The sequence below is a fragment of the Rhincodon typus genome, chromosome 19 (assembly GCF_021869965.1).
Source record: "Rhincodon typus isolate 14 chromosome 19, sRhiTyp1.1, whole genome shotgun sequence".
NCBI classification, from domain to species: Eukaryota; Metazoa; Chordata; class Chondrichthyes; order Orectolobiformes; family Rhincodontidae; genus Rhincodon; species Rhincodon typus.
The window spans coordinates 38,851,480-38,870,984 of record NC_063350.1 but is presented as its reverse complement, the minus strand read 5'-3'; the positions used below and the strand labels follow the sequence as shown (position 1 = coordinate 38,870,984).

The window sequence follows — 19,505 nt, the reverse complement described above, 5'->3', positions numbered from 1 at the left end:
TTCTGAAGAAGGGTCCAGACCCGAAACGTCAGCTTTCCTGCTCATCTGATGCTGCTTGACTTGCTGTGTTCATCCAGCTCTACACCTTGGTAGCGGGAAGTTCAGGGTCTTTTTTATGAATAGAATGCACGTGTTCTGTGAAGCAGTCACCCAATCTATACCTCGTCTCCCCAGTGTAGAGAAGACCACATTGTGAACAGTGAATGCAGTATACTAGGCTCTGTGAAGTGCAGGTAAAGTGCTGCTTCACCTGGAAGGTGTCTTTGGCCCCTTGGATAATGAGGAGGGAGGAACTGACTTTAAAGTGGAATTATTTAAAAAGGAATAACTTAAGTTGGAGACTTACTGTATATACCCTGTCAAGTTCACTTCATAATCTTGAATGTTTCAATTAAATCACATATGTTTTCCCAAATTTAAAAAATAATAGACCCAGTTTATTAAGCATCTTGTCATAGGATGACCTTCTCATCTCAGGAACCAATCAATTTAAACTTTGCTACACTGCCTCCAATGCAGTATATCCTTGCTTAAGTAGAACAAAATTGCACAGCGCTCCAAATGTGTGTGCTCTGTAGCAAGATTTACTTATTCTTGTCATCAATTGTCTTGCAATAAAGATCAATGTGGCATTTGTTTTCCTAATTGTCTGCTCTACCCGAGTGCTAATTTGTGTTTCTTTTAGTTCGCCAAAGCCTCTCCGAACATGAATATTTTAAATCTCCTGAGACCATTCCAGAATCTAGGAAATTTTGGAAAATCATAGCCACCATTTTTGCAGCTATCAAATCCTTTGGATTTTTTGAATTTTACAAGTTAAATCTTAGCCATCTCTCTCATATCTATGGAATTGGCTATGATTATTATTATTTAAAATTCTTGTTTGTGACTGAACTATCAGAATCAATAGTAATATTTCCTGTGGATCTTTTACTAATTACTAATTAGCCTTGCTGCATTGCACAGCACAAAATCTAAAATAGATTTAACTCTTGTTGGTTCCACAACGTATTGTTCCAGATGTTGTCACAGAAGCATTCTGCAATTTCTAAATCTCCTTCATTCATTAGGTATCAAGCCCTGTTGTCAAAACCAATCACTATCCAGCATCATTGTGAAGAACAAAGATAAAGTCTGAGATAGTAGGAACTGCAGATGCTGGAGAATCCGAGACAACAAGGTGCAGGGCTGGATGAACACAGCAGGCCAAGCAGCATCATAGGAGCAAAGTCTGCTTCATTTTTCTTCTACGAACTGTTGTCTTTGACTTGTTTATCCTGCCCCCACTAATGTTCAACAATAAGGATGAGAAATACATATATCTCTTTCCTGTTGAGATTAGGGCAATCCATTCTGCTTCTTTTGCTGCTTCCTGTCCTTCCCCTTGAAGACCAATTTCTCATTCCCCATTTCTGTATTTCTGTGCCCCTGAGTTTGTGTGTATCTCACCTGGCTTGGCTTGTTCGAGGCTGCTAATCACCCTTGAAGTGTAGTCACTGTAGGTCAACCCAACAACCATATCTGCTCCCAACAAAGGCCCTGAAGCAGCACTGAAATGAAATAGCTATTTGAGGGATAGATGTTTGCCAGAGCTCCCCTCCTGCTGTTTGAATTGCTCAAGATCTTCCAGCTCACCCGAGAAGGTGAATGTTTCATGCAATTTCTTCAAATTCTAAGGTGCTCACAAAGTTGTAGTCTACTTTATTTTGTAGATAGCATTCAATTTGTCAAACAATGCATAAGGAACATTTTTTTCAGTAACTTTAAATGGTATATATTGCTAACACTTGATAATCAATATAAAATAAATAGTTTTGGGAAACAGTGACTCACCTGACAAAGACTTTTGTACGTTACGTGTAAATTGAGGACTAAATGTCACTTTCTTAAGGGTTTTAATGAGTCAGAAAGGTTAAAAAAATGAGTATCAAACTTAGTAAATTTACTTACATGCAAACATTTGCGGGATTCACTGTTTTATTCAGGAGAAAAGCGATGCATGAATTTTAATTTGATGCAAACTTGTTATTTATACTTATTTTGTACTACTCTCTGTATGACCACAATATTAACTAGCCAGGAGGCAAATGAAACAATATATATCAACATCATGTCAAATGAAACTGTGATTGACCTGAAAAATAAGTCTTCAATTTACAATATCGGTATTTTAATTAGGCAGTACATACTCTAAATAGAAATTTTTCTTTCTAAAGATGCTGTGGCTGGTGCTGTAGAGGAAGGGATTTCAAACCTCGCACAGTGTGGCTTGGACACCCAGAGAAGCGAGATCATAAATACCCACGAAATGTTATCAATAATCAAAAATACAACTTCTTCACCTTTCTCCCTGGGGTATGTGTTTGATGAATCTCATTTATTAAATGAAGAGTGAATTATAATCTTTGAAACCATTCAAAGTCCCCCATTAAGAAATATGTATTCTATTTGAGCATAACTTGTTTGAATGTATTTCTTTTGGCTTGTGCAAATATGTATGTACGAGTTTGTGCCTATATCGGTTAATGATTTTGAGTGTTGCTGGTAACTCACAAGTAGCAGGCAATTCAACTCTTCCAATAGCTACTTTGCTTAAATGAGCCTACTCAGATTTCCTTCAAGCCCCATTACACCCTCTAAATTAGATTGCCAAGTGGTCTGCTTCTATCAGTACATGACATTCAGTTGGTTACTAATGTGTGAATAAAAGGACATTTGATTAAGTAGAATTTTTCCCTCACCTCGCTTTACGTACTAAGAAGAGTAAATGCATTAAAATGCAATACTAAGGTCGAAAGTTTCTAGTGAAAATCAGCTACATGTCATGAGTTTGTAGTGCAATATGTTGGAGCCCAATGCTTGGTAGTTTTATTTTCTTCCTTGTCAGATAACAGCTGTTACCTTAATGGACCCTCAAAGTTACCTCAAAGTGCTAAAATCATTTGTACTCAAACGTAGGTTGTTATTTTCAGCAGGACTTTCCAGCGGTCTTTATTTTAGCTGAAGGCTCCCAAGGGTCAAATGAGGCTGTTGTAAAGACTTGACAGCAGACTTGATGTCTTGTGCAGTTTTTCACAGATCTTTTGCTGCATTCACCTTTGAGATTATTGAGACAGAAGCTCGGAATCTTTTACTTATGTAATGAGCAGTCACCAGGTATTGCCTGTTTTGATTGTAATGGTGGGATATCTGTTAGCTTATATTAGGACAGATCTTTTCATTTCTATTAAATTGTTTCACCTCATGGAAATGGGGCATGAGGATCATTTAGCTTGTGTTGGTGTTCACCATCCAGGTAAGCAAAAGGTCTCAATTTTATTTATCCACTTGTTTCCAAATCCCTTTAATCCTTGCCGTTCATTGTACTCTCCAAACTAATTTGGAATGACATAGGGCCAAGGAAGATACCACACTTGTGTCATGACAGTGGTGAGAAATATGTGAGAATTGTGTGAGATGCTTCCTGATAGCAAGAGCAAAATAGTCCCCATTTTTCAACTAAGTGCTAAACAACAAGCTGAGATTCTTGCCAGTGAGCAGCAAGAGGCCTGTTAACAACACATTAACATTCTCATTATCATGTCACCTGATCTCACTAATATTCAGTTTTGCATTCCCCCACCTGCTGGATAGAAATAAGACAGTGATAATTTCTGACAACACACTTAGAATGGTTACCTGGAGACTCCAGCTCACTGCTGGCTCCTTGTCAGTCACTAACACCTTGCCCCATTGGCATTGACCATGTGGATCCATTTCCAGGTGCCTATAGCTTAGGGGCAATCTCAGTGAATTAATAATAATGCTCAGAGGACATGGCTTCAAATCTTGCCATAGAGTCTAAATTCAATTAATAAATCTGGTGACCATGACTACAGTCATCCTTGATGAAAATGAACTGATTCACTAATGTCCTTCAGGGAAAGAAATCTGCCATCCTTGTCCAGTCTGGCTAATATGAAATTCCAACCCTACGGGAATGTAGGTATCTCTTAACTACCCACTGAAATGTTTAACATCCACTCAGTTCAAGGGCATTTGGGGATTGGCAATAAATGCTGGCCTTGCCAGTGGTGCCCCATGTCCCATGAAAGAATGGAAAAAGGCCTATGCAGCCATGCTTAAACCATGAGCTAGAATAAACCAAGAATTCCAAAGGAGGAGAGGATCAAAATATAAGAAGGGAAAATCTTTAAACTGAACGTAAAACTCCAAAGCTAATTTGAAGTAGAATTGAAGAACTCGATTAAAGTGTGTCAACTTTTTTCCCTGTTACTTGTACATTCTAATTAGATCTATGGTGTTGACTTTTAGGGGCAACGTATGAGTGAGGAAACAGATTGATGGGTCAGTAAATTAGGGTGTGGTGCCGTTAGCTATATGCCATTTGCTGGCCTGCTTGCTCATACTATGTTTTTGAATATGGTGAGAGAGGCGTACGCTCAGTGTGTGGCCTGGCAACTTTAACCGTGCAGGGTGCTTGTCAGTGAATGGAAGGGCTGCCTCCTTTTTGAGTCCCCCGTGCAATCGGAGTGCCTCAACCCCACAGTTCTGCTTCCCATACCCCTCCTCCTTCCCCACATCCCTGCACCCTACCCAACATTTCCCTTCAAACTGGCCCTGGTGACATCACTGACTTTCCTGGGTTTCTTTACAAAAGTTGTCAAATATTGGAAAAAAAAATACTGTATACCACTGTATACTAATGAAACCAATAAATGCTTCTGTACAGTATCAAAATCATTTTCAGTGATTTTAAAAACAGATTATTCGAGTGGTGCACCAGACACACTTGTTTTCAAATCCATGAAATAAACCATATCAGGTCACCACACTTAAATACTTGAGTGCAATTTTATAATGCAAGGAAAGGAAAGTAATTATGTTTTTTTACACTGCCTCTTTACGTTTGTTCTCAGAAAGCTTTGTGATTATATAAAAATCTTAGAGAAGAAAGTTGAATTATGAAGAAAGCAAACTATTTCAATTACAACTTGATTCCAATTTACCACATGTATCCAAAACAGAATATTTACTCAACATCAAATAGTACTATCAATTCCATCCCTGGGGACAGTGTACAGTTTCAATACTTTTTCTAATTGTGTTATTGAACAATCATTTTTGGGAATGAGGTCATAGGAAGTTGTGGATAATTGATTGAACACATTATATTAAAACAGCATTGTATATTTTGTTGTTTTGCAGTGCTTCAGTATACGAAGCATGGTTGTTTCATTTAGAATTTAATGCATTTTTTTCTTTCTCTTGTTTAGGTACTTTTTAACCAGTTTAAGTATTTCTTTAACCTTTACTTCCTGCTGTTGGCGTGTTCCCAGTTTGTACCAGATTTGCGACTTGGCGCCCTGTATACATATTGGGCTCCTTTGGTAAGTCCACCATTCGTCTTCTGACATCTCCTGTTATTTAAAAGATTTTGAAAAGAAACAATGTTTGAGGCAGAGATAACAAGGTGTAGAGCTGGATGAACACAGCAGGCCAAGCAGCATCAAGGAGCAGGAAAGCTGACGTTTCGGGCCTAGACCCTTCTTCAGAAATGGGGGAGGGGAAGGGGATTCTGAAATAAATAGGGAGAGAGGGGGAGACAGATGGAGAGGAGACAGACAGGTCAAAGAGGCGGGGAGTTAGGGAGGGGATAGGTCAGTCCAAGGAGGACGGACAGGTCAAGGGGGCAGGATGAGGTTAGTAGGTAGGAGAGGGGGGTGGGGCTTGGGGGGGGAGGAGGGGATAGGTGGGAGGAAGGACAGGTTAGGGAGGCGGGGACAAGCTGGGCTGGTTTTGGGATGCGGTAGGGGGAGGGGAGATTTTGAAGCTTGTGAAGTCCACATTGATACCATTGGGCTGCAGGGTTCCCAAGCGAAATATGAGGTGCTGTTCCTGCAACCTTCGGGTGGCATCGTTGTGGCACCGCAGGAGGCCCAGGATGGACATGTCGTCTAGGAACGGGAGGGGGAGCTGAAATGGTTCGCGACTGGGAGGTGCAGTTGTTTAGTGCAAACCGAGCGTGGGTGTTCTGCAAAGCGATCCCCAAGCCTCCGCTTGGTTTCCCCGATGTAGAGGAGGCCACATCGAGAACAGCGGATGCAGTATACCACATTAGCAGATGTGCAGGTGAACATCTGCTTGATGTGGAAGGTCTTCTTGGGGCCACGGATAGGGGTGAGGGGGGAGGTGTAGGGGCAGGTGTAGCACTTCCTGCGGTTGCAGGAAAAAGTGCCAGGTGTAGTGGGGCTGGAGGGGTGTGTAGAGCGGACAAGGGAGCCACAGAGAGAGTGGTTCCTCCGGAAAGCAGATAAGGGTGGGGAGGGAAAAATGTCCTTGGTGTTGGGGTCGGATTGCAGATGGCGGAAGTGTCGGAGGATGATGCGTTGGATTCGGAGGTTGGTGGGGTGGTACGTGAGGATGAGGGGGATTCTGTTTTGGTTGTTATTGCGGGGAGGGGGTGTGAGAGATGAGTTGCAGGAAATGCAGGAGCCACGGTCGAGGGCGTTCTCGACTGCTGAGGGGGTGAAGTTGTGGTCCTTGAAAAACGAGGACATCTGAGATGTACGGGAGCGGAATGCCTCATCCTGGGAGCAGATGCGGCGGAGGTGAAGGAATTGGGAATAGGGGATGGCCTTTTTGCAGGAAGATGGGTGGGAGGGAGTGTATTCTAGGTAGCTGTGGGAGTCGGTGGGCTTGAAATGGATATCAGTTTCTAGGTGGTTGCCAGAGATGGAAACAGAGAGTTCCAGGAAGGAGAGAGAGGTATCAGAGATGGTCCAGGTGAACTTGAGGTGGGGTGGAAGGTGTTGGTGAAGTGGATGAACTGTTTGAGCTCCTCGTGGGAGCACGAGGCGGCGCCAATACAGTCATCGCAGGTTATTTGAATACTGCAGTTAAATTAACCTAAATTTTATTCAGAGTTTATTAAGAATGGAGTATGTGGTGATTAAAATTAGGACAACACGCTACTTGAGTTTCATGCTTTACTTGCATCCTGCATCCTTCCGGTGGTATAGTTTGGGATATAATTGATCTTCCAGTCCAGGCTGTCAGCAATGTCCATTGGCAGTGCAAAAATTGGGATATGGTGACATAATTCAAATTCTGATATTATTTTAATGTTGAGCCATATGATTTACACATGAAACCCATTGTACGCAAGAAGTTGTCCAAGTAAGTATAATGGTTTCCTCATTGGCCAGGAGAGGCAAGAGTATTTCTTGAAGTTCTGCTGGTTTTCGCTTCTCCTTCCCACTTTGGTATTGGGCTCAAACTCAGATCACACCCACCTACCAATCACTAATCTTATGTTGGAGTGTGATTCCATGGATAACCAATAATGGCCTATTGCCTTGCAATCTTGCCCACCCATCTCATTCTGGCAGTGGTCAAGCAGGAGCTGGCCATGAACATGTTTAATGAGGCATGGAAGTTTGTGTGTTTGAGTAATCCTTCTGCCACGTCAGTGAATTCTGGTCAAAAGTTTCAAACTGAGTTGTTGTATTAAAAGTGCAATGTATCTTATCAAATTTAACTAGTAAGTCATATATTTAAATGATGATCATTGTTGTAACTGCATATGATGCATTTCTCTTAAGTACATTTATGTTTGGACCCTTGATCTCAACTGTTAACCCAGTCAATATTTGCTGTGCATGAATCAGGATGTAATGATATACATTTACGAGAATGTCTAGACTCTGGAGTTTGTCGAGCTAGTAAGCTGGCCAAAGACATATTGTTGGTTGGCATTAACTTTATGGAGAAGGGATTTTGCCTAACTAGTACTTGAACAATCAATTGTCGAGCCTTTTTGTTCGCCTTTTTGTTGTGTGGATATGCTTCCTATCAAACTGTTGCTCAGCAGCTGATATTTTTAGAAATTTTTTTTAACATTTTTTTTAAAAGGGTTTTAATTGCTAGTACTGTATATACAGCAGATCCCACTTGTGGAGTCATAGTCATAGCATTATGCAGCATGGAAACAGACCCTTTGGTTCAACTAGTCCACACCGATGTTCCCAATCCAAACTAGTCCCACCTGCCTGTGCTCGGCCTATTTCCCTCCAAACTCTTCCTATTCATGAACTTATCCAAATGTCTTTTAAATGTTGGAACTGTACCTGCATCCACCAGTTCCACTGACAGCTCATTCCACACACAAACTGCGTTTAAAAAAAAAAGTTGCCCTCACATCCTTTTTAAATCTTTCTGCTCTCACCTTAAAAATATGGCCTCTTGTTTTGAACTCTCCCTACCCTAGGGAAAGACCCTTGCTATTCACCTTATCTATACCCCTCATGATTTTATAAACCTGTACAAGGTCACCCCTCAAACTCCGAGGTAAAGTTGTGTTGGTCAGAGGTCCAGTTCTGTTTCTACACAATATAATCACACCTACATTTCTGGAACTTTCTTGAACAGATGCTTGGCACTCTGACGGTACCTAATTAGAATTCGATGATTTCTGTGAATGTGTTAAATACGTCAATGGAATCATTTTGCTTTATTTTTGAAGAACAGGCTTCCCTAACTTTTACTTAAGGTGGAACTTGTTTGTGTCGACAAAGTTTTTGTTTTAAAATCTATTGTGAGGTATGCAGGATAACATGTTAGTTGTGTTCCTCATATTGATATTCAAAGTGCAAGACTGCTGGGATTACCCTAATAGCACTGTAAAATTGTGTTCTAACTCCTACTGATCCATTTGAAAACCCAAGTATATCCTGAGTTAGTTGATCTCTATTGGTTTCCCACAATTGGCCTTGATATACTGGGCTTAAGGAGCAGATAAAGTTTGTGGTCTGGCTGTTGATTGCATTTCAGTAACAATGCTAGAAAATTTATGTGTGCATGCATGTGTATGGATGTTTGATCAATGAGTTTGGTTGTGGAGGTGACACCTCCACAGTTAAATATCCGACTAATACTGACTGTGTTGGCTGATTTGAATGATGGCCAGTTGCCTGAGATACTGTTCGAGTACCAACTTTTATAAAAGTGTTTCCCACCTATCAGTCTATTCTGTCTGGGCAACAAGCGGGCTCAGTTGTTAGCACTGCTGCCTCACAGGACCTGGGTTCAATTCCACCCTTCGGTGACTGTCTTTGTGCAATTGCACATTCTCCCTGTGTCTGTGTGAGTTTCCTCCAGCATCTCTGGCTTCTTCCCACAGTCCAAAGCTGTGCAGATTAGATGGATTGACAATGCTAAATTGCCCATGGTGTCCACGGATGTGCAGGCTAAGTGGATTAACCGTGGAAAATACAGGGTTACAAGGATAGGGTGGGGGTGGGGGGAGGAGGTGTTGGATCTGGTTGGGATGCTCTTTGGAGGGGCGGTGTAGATTTGATGGACTGAATGGCCTTTGTCTGCACTGTAAGCATTCTATGATTCAGTCTCCTCCATCAGGAGAGAGCAAAAAGAAAATAGTGTTGAAATCTGCACTGCAGTCTGTTAGATGCTTATCCTTACACCAACTGAGATGACTTAATCCAACAGTAAACTGATTCATTGACTAAGGGGCAATTTAAAATTCTTTTTGTTCAAGCAATTCCTGTTCCTGGGAAAGAATATAAATCACTTACTTGGAGTTATGCTGTTTTTCATTTGGTAAATATACATTTTTTAAAGTCATGAATCAATTTGCTTCCTTTCCATTTTCTTTCCTTTGTATAATTTTGTTAACTTCATCAAGAGAATTGGGATACCAGATGTGGAACAGAGCAGAGTTTAAAAACTTTGATAGAACTGCTTACCTTTTTAACAATTTTCATTGTCTTTAAACCCGCCCAAAAGAACAGGTAGTTAAAATAACACAGCCAGGTCCGGTGTCAACTGGTAAATGTTGATTTTGCCACCTGGCAACTGGTTACTCATGCATTTCTGCACAAATTAGTACAGTTGATGGGGTGAATAGCTTATTTTCTTAGAGGAAAGTATGAAATCTTTAAAAAAAAATGAATGGAACCAGAATCCTCCAGAAAATTGAACTCAAATGTAGAGAGAAAAAAAACATTTTAAGGGGTAAAAAACGATGATTTAGAAGCAAATGCCTGCAGTTTGAAGGAAATCTCATTGCACAGCTATGAATACATAATTAATTTAAAGAGGTTTCAGGAAGTGCAGTGATGTTATTTTAAATAGAATCAATAATTTACTGTTAATTACTTCTAGGCTATTCATGTGGAAGCTGTCATCATTCATCAGCTTTCATCGAGAGATTAAAAAATAGCGGGACAGGGATGCAACATGCTCAAAGGTGGACATATTGAAATGATGAGGCATTTCCTAACTGTTGCACCATAGCAACACTGGTTATTTAACAAGCTTGTTGCTCCCACATGATCAACATAACTTTAAATTCCAGAGAGAGAATTTAAATGGCCACTGCGCCTATTAACACTTTCAATACACTTCGACAACGTTTTTCAAGTATATTTTATAATGACATAAGGGTATTGTGCCCTCTCTAGGTTACTTCCCCAACTAAACTTTAAGAACCTACCATGACTGTGCTAATAGCCCTGGTGTTTTAAAATTACCCGGGTCAGGCATCAGCTTATTTGGGTGGGCAGGTGATCTGCTGAAGATATATCCTACTTTGTATGAGCAGAGAATCTGAAGTGTAATTATTTATTTTTCCTTGCACTGTAATATCTGGAAGTGAGTGATAGTGGCCACAGAACACCTAATGTGATGTTATATAACTTTTTATTAAAAAATGTTTAATTCTTCCTGTGCTACTATAGCAAAAGTTCTGACAGAGAGGCAGTCTGGTGGGGAAAGGTAAACTGACTAATGTGCAACTTCTGTAGAATTAATTGTTTTTTGCGTAGCTATGGTAGTCTTCCTAAACCAGACAACTAATCCTTTCATTGTTTGAAAATAGTTTGTAATTCCTCTCTGCTTCTGTTCAATTATAGTGGCGCTTGCTGCTGTTCTTCAGCCAAGAGGAGAAATAGCCAATGCCACTAATAGTCTTGTGGTTTTCTGCAGCTGCCTGATGAATGAGAGATGGACCAGACTAGTATTTTATGTGTCTCTGTCCCTGAGATTCTGTGTTCCATCCAACAGCTGAGAATTGGCAGAACATAATCAGTCAGATTTGGAGTTGAGTTCAGATAGTTTTGGCTGGGATTGAAATTTGTCTCTGCCGTTCTGGAATGGAATTTAATACTCCAGTAGAGGCCCACTTCAGGACAAATTGATTCCAATCAGACACAGAAGCATAATTTATGCATCAAACATAAGAGTTTAAGTATGCAGCATTAAGCATCGGTTTCCATTTGCACTAAGAAAAGTATTTATTTTCCTTTTTCATCCGCTTTCCTCTTCTGTGGCTAATTGTCATATTTAACCTTAGAGGACTGAGTAAAGACAGGTCACATGGAGAGAGAACAATGCAGCCAATCCTGAACCCCTGTCTTCATGCATTTACCTTTTACAAAAGGATTACCAATTGGCTTCGTCCATCCATAGTTTAGTGGCATGAAAGCTGGATGTAATGCCTCTATTGCTGGTGCATACACATACAGGTATTAAAGGTCACTTAGAGTCATAGAGTCATACAACATGGAAACAGACCTTTCGGTCCAACTTGTCCAGGCTGACCAGATGTCCTAAACTGAACAAGTTTCATTTGCCCACCTTGGCCCATATTCCCCTAAACCTTTCCTATTCATCTACCAGTCCGAATTTTTTTTTAAATATGTTAATTGTACCGGCCTCTACCACTTCCTGTGGTAGCTCATTCCATTGATGCACCACCCTCTGGGTGAAAAGGTTGCCCCTCAGATCTGTTTAAATCTTTCCTCACCTTAAACTATGACCTCTAGTTTTGAACTCCCCTACCCTGGCCCTTCGCCTTGTCTATGCCCCTCATGATTTTATAAACCTCTATAAGGTCACCCCCTAGCCTCTGACAGTCTGGAGAAAAATTGTCTCAGCATATTTAGTCTCTCCTTATAGCTCAAACCTTCTATCTTATCTCATCAACCAAGAAAGATCTTGCAGTCCCTTAATCTCAACATGAACTGCATCGTCAGTGATTCCAAGATTTTCAGCATTCTATTCGATTCAATACAATCAAAGACATTGGCAGAAAATTCATGCTGTGTTTGTTTGAAAACTACTCTTGGGCGTTACCTATTCTGAAACCAATTTTCATTGATGTCACCTTTCACTTTCTCGATGGTTGTGAACATGACTGAGGCACAATCTCATTATTGTCAGTATCCCTCTAGCACCCTATTCAAGCGACCCATTTTTGTATGAGTTCAGATGGCGAAAGGTTAGGCAGCTGTGGAAAAGACCACAACTGAATCTGACAGGTCCTCCCCAATTTCCACAATAAACAAGAATGGGAAACTTTGAAAAATGTTTGCACCCTCCCTTGCCTTGGTACTGTGATATTATCGCACATTATAGCATTTTAACTGTTACTCCAGCTGAAATCATCACAAATCAAGAATTAGAATTGGGATCGTTTTGTCTGGTGGGATGCCAGGTATCAGTGAATACTAAGTATCAGAAGATCTTCAGAGGCACATTTCAAAGGAGACTTCTGAAAAACTACTTTAAGTACGTGAAATGGAGAGATGAGATAGTTTATTACATTACAGCATCGTGCTTGTTCAGGTGCAGCCTTTACTGTAGTGATGATAAACCTGCCCTTGAAATACTACTGTCCTTCCTCCACTATTAAAAGAAAGCTGCTAAATCCTACTGTTTAATATCTGAGGCAATCACTGCAGTTTATATCGTATTTCAGTTTGTTAAATACCAGCTCCTGGCATTATGTTTTGTGAGGGTAAAGCATGGAGATAAAATTGTTTTCCTAAATCTATTGACTTTCATCTTATTCTTGGTTTGCAGGGTTTTGTGTTGGCAGTGACAGTCATTCGAGAGGCAGTGGAGGAGATTCGATGTCATGTCCGCGACAAAGAAGTGAACTCCCAGATCTACAGCAAGCTCACAGCAAGAGGTCAGCACCTAAGGCCCTACTCCTGCTTCTTGTATCCTGTTGCCAGCTGCTAAAACAGTGGGATTTAACTAAATTGAACAACATTTCAAATCAAAGACTCCGTTTTGAAAGAGCATATGTGTTGTTTCTGCACTGCTATACAAGTGATTTGACAGAGCTCCCTCCATTCTCCACTCCTGGAGATTTATAATGCATCTGTCATTTGTATAGCAAAAGTGGCTTAGTTAAAAAAAAAAATGGACTGCTGTTAGTTCCAAACTTAGTTTAGGTTCAGTGCTTTAAGTCTCCTTTAATAGAAGATTTTTAAGTAAATGTAAATCTTCTTCACCCTCCTCTCTCAAAAAAAAATACAGTGGTGTGTTATCGACGCCCCCTGGCATTAACACTGAACAAAATAAAAGCCTATGGTTATGGGGACCAAATATTTATATATCAATTAAATGTAAACTAAAACTTGTGAAATATTACCAGTAATACAGGACTGATCTCCATAAGTTTTTGCTTGAACCTCTGCTTCAGCTTAACTGTATCAATTTGTGAATTAGTAATTGGGATCCTCACAAGTACAAATTAGAGACTTGATTGTTGTACTTGAATTTTATAAGCGAGCTGCTGTGAATTCCCCCTTATTTTCTATAATCTATGGAAAGAATCCTGTGTGTGGCTTTCGAAGACCTGCAGAGATGTTTAAGAGTATGAACAAATGACCAAGCACACTGAAAGATATACAGTGCTGACAGTGCTCTGAGCTGACCTCATTTTTTATGAGATGGCTGCTGTGTTTAACCCTGACAGATGGCCAAAACAGTGCCATGAAATCTCAATGTTGTGGAACTAATCCAATCTGAGATGGGGTGTGCAAGGTTGGGACAGTGAACTGAACACAATCTGCTTTTACTAATCAGCACTCTTCCTTTAAGGTGTAGTTGTATTTCTGACTTCTTTAAAGGTTTTAAAACTGATTTTCTCTATGATTAGTCAACTTTCCTTTGAATCATTCTTTTGGAACTAAAATATTGCTGTCTGACATATGATGAGGTTGTCTGAGTCTGAATACACATTTTCTTCCAAGAGTACCATTTATGTCCATTAATCAATTGGAAGCATTTCTAAAAAGCTCAATAATAAAATAGTTCAATAATTACTGAATGAATATGTTCCCTAATGTAGATTGAGGTAGTGGTGAGTAGAACATTCTGGAACTTAGTTGACCAACTACAGTGACTGTTGGGTCATGCTAACATCAGCTGATGGTGATAATAGACAGAATCCTTTGTTCTTCCAATACACATCGCTCCCATTTCTTATTTCTGTTCAAGTTTAACGGAAATAAAAGCAGGAAGTATGCTGGAAGGCCAATTCAATATTGTTCATTTTGCACTATTGCCTAAATTTAAAATTAATTCCAAGTATTTCTTTGGATTGCTTAGTTTGTAAATGCACTCCCCAGCATGAACTGAGCCTCACAGATCCGAAAGTTTCATAGCTGATTTGCATTTGTATTGAGATAGCTGGAGTCCAGTGGATGTCAGCGGGAGAAAAATCTACCAGATTTTTTGCCCAGCCTTACTCCTCAGTGACACATACTGGAATGAATGAATATTGAATGAGGACAGGACTGCATCTACATGTGATGTCCTGAAGACCTAAATGGTTGTGATACACTACACAGTTAAATAATGTGAGAGTGATAGCCTTTGACATCATGGCCGCGTTTGACTGAGTGTGGCATTGAGGAGCCCTGGCCAAACTAGAATCAATGGATGTCAGGGGACAAACTCTCCACTGGTTGGAGTCATATCTGGCACATAGGATGATGGTCATAGTTGTTGGAGGTCAGTCATCTCAGCTCCAGGACATCTCTGCGGAAGTTCTTCAGGATAATGTCCTAGGCCCAAACATCTTCAGCTTCTTCATCAATGACCTCCCGACCATCATGAGGTCAGAAATGGGGATGTTCACTGATGATTGCACAATATTCAGCACTATTCACAACTCCTCAGATACTGAAGCAGTCCATGTTCAAATGCAACCAGATCTTAGTTTGACAAGTGGAAAGTGACATTCGTACCACATAAATGCCAGGCTATGACCACCACCATAAAGAGACAATCAAACCCTTGACATTCAATGGTGTTACTATCACTGAATCTCCCACCATCAACATCCTATGGGATTATCATTGACCAGAAATTCACCTAGACTCACCACATAAACGTAGTGACTACAAGAGCAGGTCAGAGGCTAGGAATACTGTGGTGAGTAACTCACCTCCTGACTCCTCAAAGCCTGTCCACCATCTACAAGGCACAAGTCAGGAGTGTGATGGAATACCCCCTACTTAACTGGATGGGTGCAGTTCCAACAACACTCAAGAAGCTTGACACCATCCAGGACAAAGCAACCCGCTTGATTGGCACTGCATCCACAAGCATCTACTCCCTCCACCACCGACGCTCAGTAGCAGCAGTGTGGACTATCTACAAGATGCACTGCAGAAATTCACCCAAGATCCTCAGACAGCACCTTCCAAACCCACAACCACTTCCATCGAGAAGGACAAGGACAGCAGATACAGAGGAATTACCCCTCCACACCCCATAAGGTTCCCTCCAAGCCACCCAAAATCCTGACTTGGAAATATATCGCTGTTTCTTTACTGTCACTTCGTCATAATCCTGAAATTCCCTCTGTAAGGGCATTGTGGGTCAACCCACAGCAGGTGAACTGCAGCAGTTCAAGAAGGCAGCTCACCATCACCTTCTAAAGGGCAACTAGGGACGGGCAATAAATGTTGGTCAGCCAGCGGTGCCCACATCTCACGATAATGAATAAAAAAAGCACAATGGTTGAGTGGCACTCACCATCTACGCTCACAAATGAAGAATAAACATTTGCTGAGATAGAAACCAAGAAACTGCTCCCGGAGAAGTGTGAAAATTCAGAAAAAAGTACTTTATTTTATCTATTCCAGGATGAGGCGTCATTTATTGCTCATTGGTACTTACACCTTGAAAAGATGGTGATGAGCTGCCTTCTTAAACCACTGAGGCCTTATGGTTTAATTACATGCACCATACTTTAGGGGAGGAAATTTGAGGATTTTGACCCAGCCATAGTGAATAAACGGCTGTATATTTCCCTGTGCAACTTTGGGGTAGAATCAGTAGTCATGTGGACAATTATGGAGACCCTGCATTGATTTCATAAGGAAAAATCGTGTTTACCTAACCTGCTGAAGTTTTTTGCAGCAGTAACAGGAAAGATTGAGCGGGTAATGCTGTTGATGTGGAGAATGTGCATCCTAAAAGGTGTTGGTACAGTGTTGTAGAACAAGCTTGTGAGGAATGTTAGAGCTCATGGAGTAAAAGGGACACTAGCAATGTGAAAACAGAATTGGCTGAGTGACAGGGTACAGACAGTTATAATTAATGGATATTTTTTGGGCTGGAGGAAGGTATGTTGGAACTCTTCAGGAAATCGATATTGGGGTCATTATTTTTCCAGATGTATATTAATGGCCTAGACCACAGTGAACAGTGGACAATTTCAAAGTTTGTGAATGATACAATACTTGGTAAAAGGAGGACAGTGTAGAGCTTCAAAATGACATTGACAATTAGTTGAGTGGGCAGATAGCTGGCAGATGGGGCTCAATGCAGGGAAGTGTGAGGCATTACATTTTGGTTGTAAAAATATGGACAGACATTATAAATAAAGGGCATTACCCCAAAGGATGTTCAGGTGCAGCGAGAGCTAGTTTACGTGTGTAAGTTGTCAGGCCAGGTAGAGCAAGCAGTTAATAACACATACAGTATCCTTGGCTTATAGGGGAATAAAGTACAAGAGCAAGGAAGTTATGGTAAATCTGTATAGGACACTTGTTAGACATCAGTTGGGGTATTATGTACTGTTCTGGGTACCACACCTAAAGAAGGATGTGACTGTTTTGGAGAAAGTACAAATAAAGTTTACAAGGGGTGGTGCATTGGCTCAGTGGTTAGCACTGTTGCCTCAGCGCCAGGGACCCAAGTTCGATTCCAGCCTTGAGCACCGATCCATGTGGAGTTTGCACATTCTCCCCGTGTCCGTGTAGGTTTTGTCCGGGTGCTCCAGTTTCCTCCCACAGTCCAAAGATGCACAGGGTAGGAGGATTGGCCATGCTAAATTGCCCATAGTGCTCAGGGAAGTGTAGGTTAGGTGATATGGGATATGCAGGTACAGGGTTAGGGGGGTGGGATTCTCTTCATGGGGCTGGTGTGGATTTAATGGGCCAAATGGCCTGCTTCCACACTGTAGGGATTCTATGGGGAATGGTTCCAGGGTTGATAAACTTCATTGAAAATAGTTTGGAAAAATTGGGATTGTTTTCCTTGGTGAGGAGATTTGATATAATTTTTTCAAAGTCATGAGGCGTCCCTACAGAGTAGACTCCTGGGGAAGGAGGGGGAGATGTTACCATTTATTAAAATAATTTGAAAAAGAGGCAAACGCAATATGAAAATTACTGGCTGAGTGCAAAAGTATGTATGGTCTGGAGTGTAGTGCCTGGAAGTTTATTTGTGGGCATTACTGCCGAGGCCAGTGAGTTTTTTAATTGTCCACTGCCATTCATGACTGGATGTGGCAGGACTGCAGAGATGGTGGTAATGAGCTGCTTTCTTCAACTGCTGTAGTCCTTGTGTCGGGACACGCACTGTGCTGTGAGGGAGGGAGTTCTAGGGTTTTGATCCAGTGTCAGTGAAGGAATGGCAATACAGTCAGGATGATGTGTAACTCGGACAGAAATTTGCAATGTGTGATGTTCCTGCACATCTGCTTTTCTAAGTGGTAGAGGTCCCAGGTTTGGAAGGAAAATTGGTGAGTTGTTCCAATGCACCTTACAGTTGCTGCTGTTAACGTGTGTCACTGGTGGATAAGGTGCTAATTAAGTGAGCTGTTTTTCCTGGATGATGTCACATTTTTGTTTTGAATATTGTTGGAGCTGCACTCATCCAGGCAAGTGGAGAGTATTCCAGTACACTTCTGATTTGTGCCTTGTAGATGGTGGACTGGCTTGGGAAGACAAGGTGAGTTACTTGCCCCACTATAACTTGTTCTTTTACCACTGTACTTAAGAGGCATGTCCGGTTCATTTTCTGGTCAATGGTGAAGTCTAGGACGCTGGTAGAGGGGGGTTTCTGCAATAGTAATGCTATTAAATGTCAAGTGATGATGGTTAGATTCTCTCTTTTTTGGAGGTTGTAATTTCCTGGCATATGTGTGGTGTGATTGTTAGTTTCCTTTTATGCCTGGATTTTATTTACATCTTGTGACATATGGACACAGACTAATACAGTGTCTGAGGAGGTGCGAATGGTTCTGCACATTAATGTTTAGGGGAGGCAGCTGCAAATGGGCCATTCAAGAGGGCGCGAGATGGTTATAATTCGTAATAATGTGCACAGTTACAGGGGAAAAGCAGGAGATCAGCACTAAATTAAAATGCTGAGCAAACTACAGACACGATGGACTGAATGACCTCCTGCACCAGGACAATTGTGTGTGAGACCTGGAGGGGAATTTGCAAAAAGTGGTATTTCCAAGTGTGTTGCTCTTAATCGTTTTCATGGTTGAGGTTACAGGAATTCTGTTGAAAGATGCTTTGGTGATTTTTCTGCAGTGCATCCATAAAGCTAGTACATGTTGTTACTACTTCTGTACTGATGACGGAGGAAGTGAATGTTTAAGATAGAGGATGAATTTCTGATCAATCTGGCTGCTTTTCCTAAGGGTGGTGTTCAGTTTCTTGTGTGTTGTTGAAGTTGCATTCAGTGATGTAATTGCTGAGTACTTCTTCAAAATCTAGACATGCTTGAAGATAGTGGATAGGGTGCCAGGAGGTGAATTCCCAGCCTCTGACCTGCACATGTAGCCACATCATTTCTGTGGCTGATCGCTCTTAATTTTCGAGCTTGTAACTCCCAGAATGGTTGCAGTTTCAGTGATGATGCTGTTGAATGTTGAGACAAGATGGTTAGATTCTCTTCTGAAGGACTGTGAGATTGAATCATATAGTTGGAGCACTTACTTGAGACAGATGCATTCACCACCGTTCATGACTTGTGTTTCCAAAGTTTGCATTTGTTGTGAAAGAGAAAATTGCCTGAGAATTAACTCATGGTCCATCAACATTTTTGGTATTTTCTCTCTATCTGTATTGAAGCAGCTGCCATTTACTGTGATGTGTGCTGGGTGTTCTTCAATGTTTTGTCCCTGTGAATGCACTTCATGTATAAACCTAGATAGTGAACACTGACAAATAATTATGTGTAGGAACTACGGCTGATTCTTACCCATCAGCTGGAAGCTCAGGCAAGTGCAAAATAAGATGTTGAATTTGTGAATGTTCTGATTCATCGGAGTCCATAGTTGAGAGACAGATGGAAATGGTAACAAGGATGTGCATTTGTGGTGGAAGCTCAAGAAGCTTTGCTTCAGGCTTCCAGTCTTTAAATGGAATAGTAATTCATGC

At 41.0% G+C, this 19,505-nt stretch overlaps 1 protein-coding gene across 1 annotated transcript in view; it reads left to right on the top strand.

The window, feature by feature from the left end:
• LOC109926202 (probable phospholipid-transporting ATPase IIA) overlaps window positions 1-19,505 on the top strand; it is a 175,651-nt gene that overhangs the window by 21,203 nt on the left and 134,943 nt on the right. The window contains exons 2-4 of the mRNA XM_048608579.1: window positions 2,217-2,355; window positions 5,277-5,390; window positions 12,883-12,991. Of these exons, the coding sequence (XP_048464536.1) occupies window positions 2,217-2,355; window positions 5,277-5,390; window positions 12,883-12,991 (362 nt within the window). The remainder of the gene's footprint in view (window positions 1-2,216; window positions 2,356-5,276; window positions 5,391-12,882; window positions 12,992-19,505) is intronic.